The sequence below is a fragment of the Lepidochelys olivacea genome (genome assembly GCF_965140295.1).
Source record: "Lepidochelys olivacea isolate rLepOli2 genome assembly, chromosome: 4".
Lineage (NCBI taxonomy): Eukaryota > Metazoa > Chordata > Testudines > Cheloniidae > Lepidochelys > Lepidochelys olivacea.
This window is the reverse complement of record NC_140414.1, coordinates 131169445-131181624: the sequence shown is the minus strand read 5'-3', so window position 1 is coordinate 131181624 and position 12180 is coordinate 131169445. Positions and strand designations below refer to the sequence as shown.

General features: G+C 37.5%; 1 protein-coding gene across 5 annotated transcripts in view; it reads left to right on the top strand.

Moving 5' to 3' along the window:
• The window catches only part of NSD2 (nuclear receptor binding SET domain protein 2), a 151352-nt gene that overhangs the window by 11691 nt on the left and 127481 nt on the right, over nt 1-12180 (top strand). For 4 of the 5 annotated variants that reach the window (XM_084626523.1, XM_084626522.1, XM_084626524.1 and 1 more), the window contains one exon: nt 7503-8131. In XM_084626523.1, the coding sequence (XP_084482649.1) occupies nt 7532-8131 (600 nt within the window). In that variant the 5' untranslated portion in view covers nt 7503-7531. The remainder of the gene's footprint in view (nt 1-7502; nt 8132-12180) is intronic. The other variant, XM_084626525.1, reaches the window with a different exon arrangement.

Here is a 12180-nt window from a genome sequence, read left to right as displayed (position 1 = left end):
TGTTTTCCCTCTCAAAAGACTTCCTACAGAAAATCTGCCATCTGTTGGCTTTTTTTCAACTTCAATTCAAAGCCTGATTTGTAGATGATAAAGGTGGTGTTTGTGGATAAATGTTTTTAAAAGTTTATACACACTGATATATTAGAGGGCAGACAGTTTTTGTGTTGTTCATCTTAGAAGTTTACCTGAAGCTTTTGAGGAAGTTCAAGTGAAGTTTTCTTTTGATAACTTTCTTCCATTTCCTTGATTTGGCAGAAAAACAATCCCACTTGGCTAGCTCATAATTTCAGTGACACAGAAAAAGCATCTCTGAGATTGCTGCCAAGGTGGTAGAAAGAAATAATAAATAATACCATATAAATGCTCTTAACAATCTGGACAGTAAAACACAGGAATGTGTCTTTGACATGCAGAATAACCACATTTGGCACCTGACTTGCTGTCATATAATAGATGCTCAGCTAGTTAATAAAACTATTAAAATATACACAAAATAACTTACTCCATGTATGCAGAAACATTCCATTAATTATAAACGGTATATACAAAGCCTTTGCAAGAACATGCATTTGTCCCATTAAAATATGCAGAGACCTGTTTCTCTGTCCAAATCCCACTTAAAACAAACAAAAAACAAAAAAAATCTCACTTCATTCAAAGAAAATGGTGTGTTCAGATACCAAAAATGGGTTCCTGTGAAAATAAGTATCCATTGTTTTCATACAGCAAACTACTAGGCCCCGGACTTTCCTGTCTTTCCTCCTTGCTGATGTGCTTGGTGGGTCATTGGTCAGTATCATATTAAGGCATTAACTTGAGCTTATTAGCTATTATTGACTTTTGTTTCAACCTCTCCAGTCTTCCTTTTCTACCCTATGCAGAGCACTCCAAGTTAGAGGTTGGGCTTGTAGCTGTGCTTGTACAACATGGTTTTCCAACAGGAGCAGAGTGATGGTAACCCTAATCACTGTATCGTATTATATTCCTTTAACATTGCTCAATCGGGTAACTCTTTCTGACCATCTCATTTCATTTAATATTGTTACACTCTCGTTCATAACCTCTAAGATCACAGCATTCCTGATGTATCTGCTACTGTTGACCCTCTCCTGTCCCTCCTTTTCTTCTTCCTCCAAAATGGATTCTGTGGTCACCTCCCTCAAGTCTTCTCAATTAATTGTTCTTCTCTCCATTATGCACATTGTTCCACTTAACTCCATCCCTGGCTAACACCTTAGATCTTGCTTCCTTGCTTCATCTATTCCTTAGCTGCTGAAAACCTCTGAATGGAAACTGGACACTAAGCAGATGATTATATAGTGAATAAAGGCTTTTTCTTTAATTTTCTTCCATTTTTCTGACGAGTCTTTTTCCCCCCCTCTCCTTTGAGTTCAGGGTTCACACACTTTGCCTCCTGTATGCTACCTTTTGACGTCCTCCTTCTCACCTTTTATCCCTATGTGCTGACTTTCTCAAGGCTTGTCTGCTTGGTGCTATAATGCACGCTGCAAAAAAGGGAGGGAAGATTTCTAAAATGCACCCTGAGCTCCCCTCTCCAGAAACCCCCAACAACCTGCAGGGTGGATTGGATTTAAATCATGATTTAAATCACTAGTCCGGAAGACTCAATTTAATAATGGTTTTCCACATAAAAGTGCGTTCTTGTTGGTTGTTATAACCTTAATACATATTCTTCACAACTCAGATAGATGTAGGTTTCATTTTTAGAAGGTACTCACTATACATTTTTAAAGTGATTTATTTTGAAAACTTTTCAAATGAGTTTTACAGCTATAACAGAAAATGAATGATTTTTTGGTTATTTCATTTACCAACGGTAATTGAAGCAGATATTTATGAAGTCATTGGGAGGTGAACTATCTCCAATTCAACAGGTTAATCATTAATATTTGGAGGATTTTCTTGCCATGCTCTATTAGGAGGAGAACATCACCAAACAGACATTTAAATTGTTTTATTTAACTAAAACAACAACGTTAAGTATTGTGGATTTTTTTTCTTTCAACAACAAACATATAATATTTTAACAAAACAAGCATATGTCCCTTGCGTCTCACATTTATCTCCAGACTTGTTCTCCTTGTCCAGATCTATTCCACCCCCACTAATCTGTTCATTGAACTTTTTGAAACTTTGCACTTTTAGAGAGAGGTAAGGGATTGACTCTGTGTACACAGATTTGCAGAGTTGACAATAGAGTTGAGGTCTGTTATTTCTCACCTCTCTGTCTCTCTCTCTATTTATTTATTTATTTTATTTGAAACATTTTTGCTGTTAACAAGCATGTTACCTCTGGAAACACAAATCCACAGTTTGAGAACTGCAAAACTAAGCCTCTCTGATAGTATCTTCTAGATGAGCACTGAGTCCCATTGGGTTGATAGAAAGATTAACCTAAATAATCTAATCAGAAGCCTGTGGAACCCCGTAAGATTGGAGCCCTAATCCATGAACTATTGGAACTCTTTTTTAAAAAACTTTTCTTAAACATTACATGAATATATTGTCTCATACTATAGAATTAGAATTTATAATCCCTATTCCATGATATATCTTTGAGCTATAATGTATCTGAATTAAAACTACCTTTAGATAGGTTTTTTCCTCAAAAAGCATTTTATAAAAAAAAAATCCAATTTAAATTTTTAAAAATCTGATTTTTTTTTAAATCATTGATTTTTATCCACCCTGACTACCTGTCCTTGAACCTGTGTCTCTCTCAAACTACTCTACTGTCTGTGCTGTCTCCTTTCCATTTGCCTCTAAACTGGTTACAGTGACTTCCTTTTGTCTAATTCACTCCTTGATCCAATATACACTTTTTGTATAAATTAAATATTGAGAGAGACTGACTCTGTATTACTCTGGTTAGGACACTCATGAGATGTGGTGGGCTCAGATTCAAGTCTTTGTATTGTGTCTCCTGTGTCCCATGTGGAGCACTAATCACTAGGATGGGTGCATGCTGTCTAGGTTTTGAGCAGAAATTCCGTTGTGGACCTAAAATGCTGTCCTGATGAAAGTTTGGTTGAAACTACTAAAAGCTTTGGTTTCAGAGAATTGGGATTTTCTGATGAAAAATTGTTTCATCGAAAATTCCCAAATTGCTGTACTTTTCAACCCTTTCTTCCAGTTCTTGCAATATTTATATTTAAGTGGTGTGATGTTCAGAGATCTATAGTTTTTCCCTCTGCTGATGTGCATAGGCTTACTAGAAAGACAGCATAGTTTAATTTGATTATTGAAATAATTTCGAGCTGTCTGGTTTTGTAGATTAAATTTCTTTTGTCAGATGACTTTCTAGTTTAGAAAAATAAGCGAGAATGAGAATCCATATGTTGTTAAAAGAAAAATGTTAATGAATTAGTAGTGAGAACAAAGACAACGGGGTTGTAAAATACAAACCTCTTAATCCAATAGGCTACGCTACATAGTTGTTGATCAGATCTTTGATTAGTCACCAGAGGGAGCTCTTAGCTTCATGAAGGTCTCTGTATATGGCAGGTTTTCAGAGACCTTTTTAGTATGCTAAGGCAATTTAGATGTTTCAAATAAACTACTGGCTTTTTGTGCTATAAAATTAGACTAAGAATTTGGGTGGGAAGTACAAGGTTAGTCATTTATAGTAAAAATAAGTGCTCAAAAAGGAAACGTGCTCATTGCAATAACTTTAAATTTCATAGTTTATTCTGTGATTGTTGTCTCTTTACAGTGAGACTAAAAATCTGGCTAAATTCACTATTTGGCTAAAATCATTATTTTTTGTAGGAACAATTCATGCTAAAAATTCCATTGAATCTGAGTATGACAGACTGAAAACCTAATTCACGTTAGTAAATTCCAGTTTCATTTTTCTGTCAAAAATTGAATCACTGTTTTTAGAGGAGAGTTTCTGACATGGTTTGGTTTTGTGTGTTTTCACAAATTTCCTGTACGGTTACCAACTCTTTAAATTTGCCTTGCAAATACTGCTTGCAGCAGCACTGATCATTCTAATAATTTATCAGGTACTATACTTAATTTGTTTGTTCACAGTAGTGCTTTCCAAATTGTCAGTTTCAAATTATAGCATTGGGAGAGTGCTTCTGTAGAGGAGCACTCTAGGGCTAGGAATTGATGTGTAGCTTTAGGGTTTACCTACACGCATAGCGGTACAGTTGCAACGCGTCTGGTGAAGACGCTCTCTGCCAGTGGGTGAGAAGCTCTCCTGCCGACATACAGCTGTCCCCGCAACATAAATTATGCCAACATAAGCTGTAGTGTAGATATACTCTTCAGACTCTGTCACTTGGAGTCGTACAGTGAGAGAGGTTATGGAGTATGAAATGGGGTGAAAACACAGCATTTCCCCTGACCTTAGGTGAATTTAACTTCCTGATTAATATAATTATTTTTAAATCTTTACACATGGAGTTTGCTTTTTTTAACCTTAAAAATTCTGTTGCCGTCCAAATCTGTACTGATTCTCACATCTCTCCTTCATCTTACTCCTGACACTTCTTTCTGGGTGTCCCACTACCATCTTATTTACAATGAGAATTTATCTTTTTGGATCATGTAGTCCAGCTAGTTCTTTGACTATAGTAGTAGAATGATGACTGTTCAGGTAGGCATAATTACAGTAGATTATCTGTACATTGGATTTATTCAAGAATGCTATAGCTTTTTAAAAAAGTTGTTTAGACACAAGAGATGGCATTCCTTTGTGTAGCCTAAATCAGGGGTTCTCTCAGCAAATTTTTTGGTGGCCTCAGAGTGCGGCCACCAACACTTGCTGGTGGCCGCTCTGAAAATTTTTCCTAAAATAATTAATTAATTTAGTAAAAACAAATAAATATGTACATACACATGTCCAAATCATATTAACTTACTTATGTAGGGTTTTTTTTCCAGACTCAATAATAAAGTACAGTGGTCTCTATTCTTTGCTGGACCTAAATGGAATAAAAACACAAATAAGGTGCTTTGCACATTTTTGTTTTTTTGTTGTTGTTTCTTTCGCTTCTTTGGTTGCTTACTAGCTGGTAAGTCTGCTGGTATGAAACCTGATACTTGTATGTTAATATCACTTTGCACAGCCTCCAAGCTAGCTACTAAATCTGCTGTGAAAAGTGATATTAACAAACATACAAATATCACTTTTCACAACAGATTTACTCAACCCCAGCAAGCCCAGGGACAAATTAAGCCCTGGATGGGGAGGTGCTCCTCCAGCATTTGTGTCTCCAGAGGGGGGCCTTGTGGGAGGGGCCACTGCTTTGTCCAACCCCCCCCCCCCCAATCACCACTCAAGAGGCTGTGGCCACAAGAAAAGCCTCTGGTGGCCACATGCGGCCATTGTGGCTGCATTTGAGAAACACTGGCCTAAATTATCTGTGCAAAAGGCCTCCAGTCCACACTGTCTTTATTTTTGCTAACTGTGGTATAACACTGACGGAATCAGAGACATCTACAACAAACAAAACAGTAAAAATGTGACTCAGTTCCACATGTAAACTGGCGAAACATCCCATAAAGACGAGATTTAGAGAAACAGTTTCTTGATACCTTAAACTATTGTTTCAGGGAACAGCTAGCTCTGCAGCACACAAGAGGAAAGGCTGTTCTCAGTGTAATCATAAGTGACATAAGTAATAGTGACCTCAGTATAACTCATCTCAACATCTTTGAGGAAAAAATCCCACTGAAAACTAGCACTATGGGACAGAATGTCACAAAGGAGGTATCTGCTGTCATGCATAAGTCCATCATTAATTGATCAGGGTTTAGACAAAAGTACTCTACGGTAGACCGCTATTCAGTGGTTGCCTATTATGGGTTTTCTTGCACCTTCTTTGAAGGTATCTGATACTGGGCTAGATGGATATGATGTGAATCTGATCTGTTATAGCAGTACCTATTTGATTTATGTCAAAGCAGAACTTGGTTACCTTGTGAATAGATGTTCTAATTCCATTCTTCATGAATTCATAGCTGTGTTGTGCTTTGCCTGTATTAATTATATATGAATCTATAGTTAGAATTCTGATCTGGGTTCTGCTAATGTTAAACTATGGTGTATGCATATAGAATAGCGGTCCCAAAACTGTAGGGTGGCCCAGGCCAACCCCCGGGGAGGTAGGGAGGGAGTGCCATCCAGCCCTTCTCCACTCCCAGCTCTGCTACGACCCTGCCCCCAGTCTCAGGCCCCAGCTCTGCACCCGGTCCCAGCCTTGGCCCCTGGATGTGGCTCCGTTCGCAGCCCCACTCCCAGCCCTGACGCCAACTGCAGCCCCAGCTTCGGTTCTCTTACCCCTGTCCGTGTCCACCCCCTCCTACCCCTTCCTCCTCGGGGGCTGTGGCCTGGCTCTGGCGAGGGAGAAGGGATGAGATGCTGAAAAGTTTGGGGACCACAGATATAGAGGTTTATGCTACAATAAAAGTATCTATTTCCCACTGTTCTCTAGAAAGAGAGAGAGAAAAAAGTAAAGACGGTGCAGATGGTTTGCCTGATGCTTTCTGTTTGAAAATGTAGGGGTTTTAACACTAAAGTATGCTGAGTTTTCCTTTTTAAATTAATTTTAAAAACATGTCAAAATCAGATTATGCAGCTGAAACTGCATTTGTGTATAAAATTCTTCAAATCTCCTTTGTTTTGGGGAATGGATGTAAAATCATCATTAAAAGCCTCATTTTAGCTATAGGTTGCTGGTTTAAATTTTGCAGTTTGGTCTTGGCCTGAGGGAAGTGATCTTATTGGCATCCATCCAGTTCCTAGTGGACAAATATCCACATCATAAAACCACCACCGTAAGTGGAATTAATTACTGGCAGTCTTAGCAGAGAAACCAAGGGTAAAGCATGAGGAATGAGCTACACTTTTTCCCAAGAGGGTGGTGCTTTGATGGCAGTGTTGGCCACCATTTGCAATGGCCACTAGTTTGTCCTTCCAATTCCCATGGTGTATCTGTTATGTGAATACACAGGCAAGTTGAGTCTATGGAACTTTTTAATCTGGCACACTTTACTAGAATTAAACAAATTTTTTTACATGGTTTTGTTACTAATACCATGTTATGTCTAAACTTTTATCTTTACACACTTTATAATGTTTTTGAAATAAATGGAACTGCTTGTGTAAAATATATGAGAAGGATTTGGGCTGTAGATGTTTAAAATTAATACTCTAAAATCACTTTGTTTTCCTATTTGGACTTTGTTAGAGAATGTTCAGTGAAATTAGAATGATTTATCGTCAATTACAACTTGTTAGAATTTTTGGTACTTAAGTACTGGCAATAAGTAATACATATTACAATGCTTAGGTTGCATATTCTGTAGAAACAAATCTACATTTTAAAAAAAGAATTATCTAAAAATATTTTGTAGGTTAAAACCTTACAGAAGCAGCTTTAACCAGACACTAAAAATGACAATTCTTTTAGCATATTCTTCTATATTTCTGTATTAAAAAAATCTTTTTTGTTTTTGTTTTGTTACAGCAGTGTAAGACTGGAAAGATCTGGGCTGAATGGACTTTAGCATCAAAAGAAGTTCTCCTCTGTTAACTCGAAAAATTGTTAACCACATAAAAATGAAGCAGGTACCAGAGATCCTTGGAAATGCCAATGGGAAAACGCAGAATTGTGAAGTGAATCGTGAGTGTTCTGTCTACTTAGGCAAAGCACAACTTTCTGCCACTCTGCAAGAGGGTGTCATGCAAAAATATAATGGCCATGATGCTCTTCCATTTATTCCAGCCGATAAATTGAAAGATCTAACTTCTCGTGTGTTTAATGGCGAGTCCGGGGCACAAGATGCCAAGCTGCACTTTGATCCCCAGGAAATAAAAGGAGTTGGAACACCACCCAACACTACTCCTATCAAGAATGGCTCTCCAGAGATTAAGCTGAAAATCACTAAAACCTACATGAATGGAAAGCCTCTTTTTGAATCTTCCATTTGTGGAGACAGTGGAGCAGCTGTGTCCCAGTCAGAGGAAAATGAACAAAAACCAGCAAACAAGGAGAGGAGAAATAGAAAAAGAAGCATAAAATATGACTCCTTACTTGAGCAGGGTCTTGTTGAAGCAGCGTTAGTATCAAAGACTTCAGGCCCCTCTGAAAAAAAGGTAGTAAGTGTTGTTTTTTAAAAAAAAAAAAAATCTTTTTGCCACTAGCCTTGTTTGTTAATCAGATTATTGCCGCTTGACCAATGAACGTACCAGGTATTTTTATTTCAAGTATTTTGAGTATGCACCTTCCCTTAAACAAGTGAGTCTTGTCGATGTTCTTAAACCCAGAGCCATTTAGATCTTTGGACCTTCACACTGTGCAAAGTTCCTAATACTCTGAATGTTTTCAGGCTATTACTCTTCTATTTTCCCTGGCTTCAAATGAAGTTGAATTACTTAAAAAGACAAATTTACTTGAAAAGACAAACTTAAAGACAAAAGCTTTCAATGGCTAATATAGAATAGTTTGTATAGAGAAATCAAGACTAACATTTATTAGCAGTATGGCCAAAAGACAGATGTTACTCTTTTTTTAAAAAATTCTTTTCAATTAAAGGTATAAAACTAAATGATTATATATAAACACTGAATAAATGATAGCTTTATTTTCTATCAAAGCCATGTTTGGGTCCTCTTTGCTGTCATCCTGGGCTTAAATCTGACTTTACAAGAACTTTTATATTTTGTTTCCTAAAAATTATTAAATTAACAGCATGAAAAGATTTACAAGTAATTTTTTTTTAAATTAGTATCAATTGGACTATTTTCATAAGTATCAGGAATGTTACTCGTGTTCATTTAAGAAATTTTAGATCTAATATACAGGATGAATAATAAACATTAGCACTAAAACATTTCTAAGAATTTTTGCTGACCAAAAAGCATAAAATAGCTTATTGTGTTATACAAGGAAGTACATAAATGTAGGTAAATCTACCAAATTAAGACTTGTAAATTCAGAGACTTAAAACTTTAAATTAAAATGTTACATTTCTCCAAAATACTATGTTAAAATGATCTCATTAGAAAGTTATTTCCAGCTACAAAAAATGCATAAAATGGTAAAATAAGACTGTAACTGGTATCTAACAATTAAGCACAAAGTGAGCACTGAATGCAATCTATCTTCTTGGCACAGTGATCGCTGTAGTTGTTTGGGACAGTGGGTCATGAGCCACTGATGGCTTTGAGTTTCTAGAAGTAGATTTGTGGACTACTTGAACGTATTCAGTAAGCATCTCGGTCTGAGAGAACCAAAAAATCTGACATTTCTTTCTTGTTGTAGCAGACCAACTGATGGCTTTTCTATAAACCATCTATACACAACACTTTGTGTCTATCAGCTGTAAATTTGGCCATTGGATCGTGTCCCCTGCAAATTTGATTCTGAAGTGATCCATTGATCATATTTGTGGATGACATTTAAAATTTGAGCTAGCAAAGCCAGGAGAACAGAACGAAATTGTAAAGTGACCTGGAGAGATTAAGAGCACTTCAGGCAACAAGGAACAGAATACTTAAGCTGGCTGGAATGGTTGCAGAAAGTGGCCCCTCGTACAGTTGAGCCCAGAGTCCCTTTTTTACTTGTCTTCACTTAACAATGCTTCCCATATTTAGTAAGCTGCCAATTAAATGTGCTGTTTAGTGTTTACCCCTTCTTACAGATAATTTAATGAAGATGTTCTTTAGGGTACTGAAGAGATGAGTTTTCTTTAACATCAGCTTGCTTCCTTCTCATCTCTCAATCAAATGTTACTGTTTTATAGCATGATTCCTTTTAAAACTTATTATTTATGGTCCATAGTTCTGTTGTCCTATTGTAGGTTTTCTGTTCTTGAAATGTTAGATTCATTATTCTATTAGGAACTGAAATTGGATTTTTTTGAGTAGTTAACTGTCAATCACTTGCTTTAAAAAGTTTTTTTTTAACAATGGTATACTTCCTTTTTTCCAATCTGGTTCCACCACATCCTTGCCACTATTGTCCATGTATTAAAAAAGACTGTGGTTCAATAAGTTAGCTAGCTAATACCCTTAACATCTTATGCGGAATATATAGACCAGGAGTTCTCAACTTTTTTTCATAATGTATCCAATTTCCATTCACATTTGTGATTCCCATAATCTGTCCTATTTGCAGCCCAATAATGTTCTCGTACCAACCACAGCAGTTGTTGAAAAGTAACACTAGAAAAGGATATGTGGCACGTTAGAGACTAACAAATTTATTTCAGCATAAGCTTTCGTGGGCTAAAGCCCATTTCATCAGATGCATGCAGTGGAAAATACAGTAGAAAGATATATACATACATAGAGAACATGAAAAAATGGGGGTTGCCATACCAACTCTAGCGAGAGTAATCGATTAAGGTGGGCTATTATCAGCAGGAGGAAAAAAAACTTTTGTAGTGATGATCAGGATGGCCCAGTTGACAAGTTGACCGTTGACAAGAAGGTATGAGTAACAGTAGGGGGAAAATTAGCATGGGGAAATTGTTTTTAGTTTGTGTAATAAGTCATCCATTCCCAGTCTTTATTCAAGCCTAATTTAATGGTGTCCAGTTTGCAAATTAATTCCAGTTCCGCAGTTTCTCGTTGGAGTCTGTTTTTGAAGTTTTTTTTGTTGAAATTTGTTAGTCACTAAGGTGCCACAAGTACTCCTTGTTCTTTTTGCTGATACAGACTAACACGGCTACCACTCTGAAACTAGAAAAGGATTGCATTTTTAGTTGACTTTAAGGTAGTGTAGCAGATTCAAACAAGGGGAGCCAGCCCCACATGACCAAATGGTTTTTGTGGACCACCAGAAATTGCTCCACAGGCCACTGTTGGTGTGGAGACCACTGATGGGGAATAACTCATGTGGACCTCACAATGAAAATATATTCAAATTTTCCATGTATTCCGTTACCTGCTTATAATCTATGTTGAACTTCTACAGTTATTTAATGTATGTACAGCACTTCACATTTTCCAAGTGCTAGTAAGTGCCGGCTGCTTGTTGTATAGAAGGTCTTGGAGGAAACAGATTGAACTGCTAAGAAATTACACTGTCTGGTGTTGCCCAGATAAATGGGACTTCAAAAGCAGTACTTCCCAACCATTATTTATTAACTACTGTTCAGAGGGCAGCATCAGAGCATCATAAAAGCAACTGGGCCAGATCTTATCACCATTGAGGTAATACCATTGACTTCAGTGGAGCTATGCCAGTTTACATCAGCTGAGGATTTGGCCCAGAGTATTTAACATAAAGTGACCTATCATGCATATGCAAAGTTCAAATGATTGCTTTGTGTAATTTGTGGAGAGGCTTCTGATTTAGTCACTGGTACTGTGACCTACCCCTTGTTAGAGTCCACCTTTAGTGCTGCAGAGTGTTTAAGACTCTAGGCTTCCCTAATAACTTTCTACTAAATAATTTGCTTTTCTCAAGGCCATCAAGCCTTTCTTGGTGGTTCCTAAGAAAAGCAACCTCTTGAAATAATGCTTCAGTGCCCTTTTTTTACACCGTGACTATGGAATGTCTTACGATTTTGAGGATTTAGGCACAAAGTGGCTATGGTTACTTGCTGACTTAGGTGGAACTGAAACAACACCTTAGGTAAGAAGTTAACAGTTGGTTCTTCTTCTAGTAGTGTCCCTATGGGTGCTCCATTGTCGATGTGCCTGCGTCCCTCTGCTGCTGATCAGAGAACTTTGGTAGCAGTGTCTGTTCAGCCTATGCATACGCTCTGCCCTGGCTCTGCCATGAGACTGAACAGTGTGCCCAGGTGAATCCTTCTCAACTGTCCTTGGCTGGAGATGGAGCTTTAGCTGTCTGTTCGTGGATCATTAACTTTTTTTAGAATCTGCAAATTTTTAGCTTTCCTCTGAAGCCTCTTTTCTTTCTTTACTTTGTTTACATTTTTATTTGGCTGTTGCTAAAAAAAGAAAAGACTTTGTTCTTTCATCAAGCCTGGTTGGGGGGACTCCCCTGGACATGGTATGCCCGGCTCCCTGGGCTTCAAGAAAAGTCTCAGTGGCAAGTAATCTATCCCTTTGACTGACGGACACTCTGTGTGTCCTCTGCCTGGGGGAGAAACACATCCCACAGAAGTGTGGTTTGTGTCAGCAACCGAAGCCCAGATCCAGAAGGGACAGAGAACTGAGGCTTAAACTCCCAC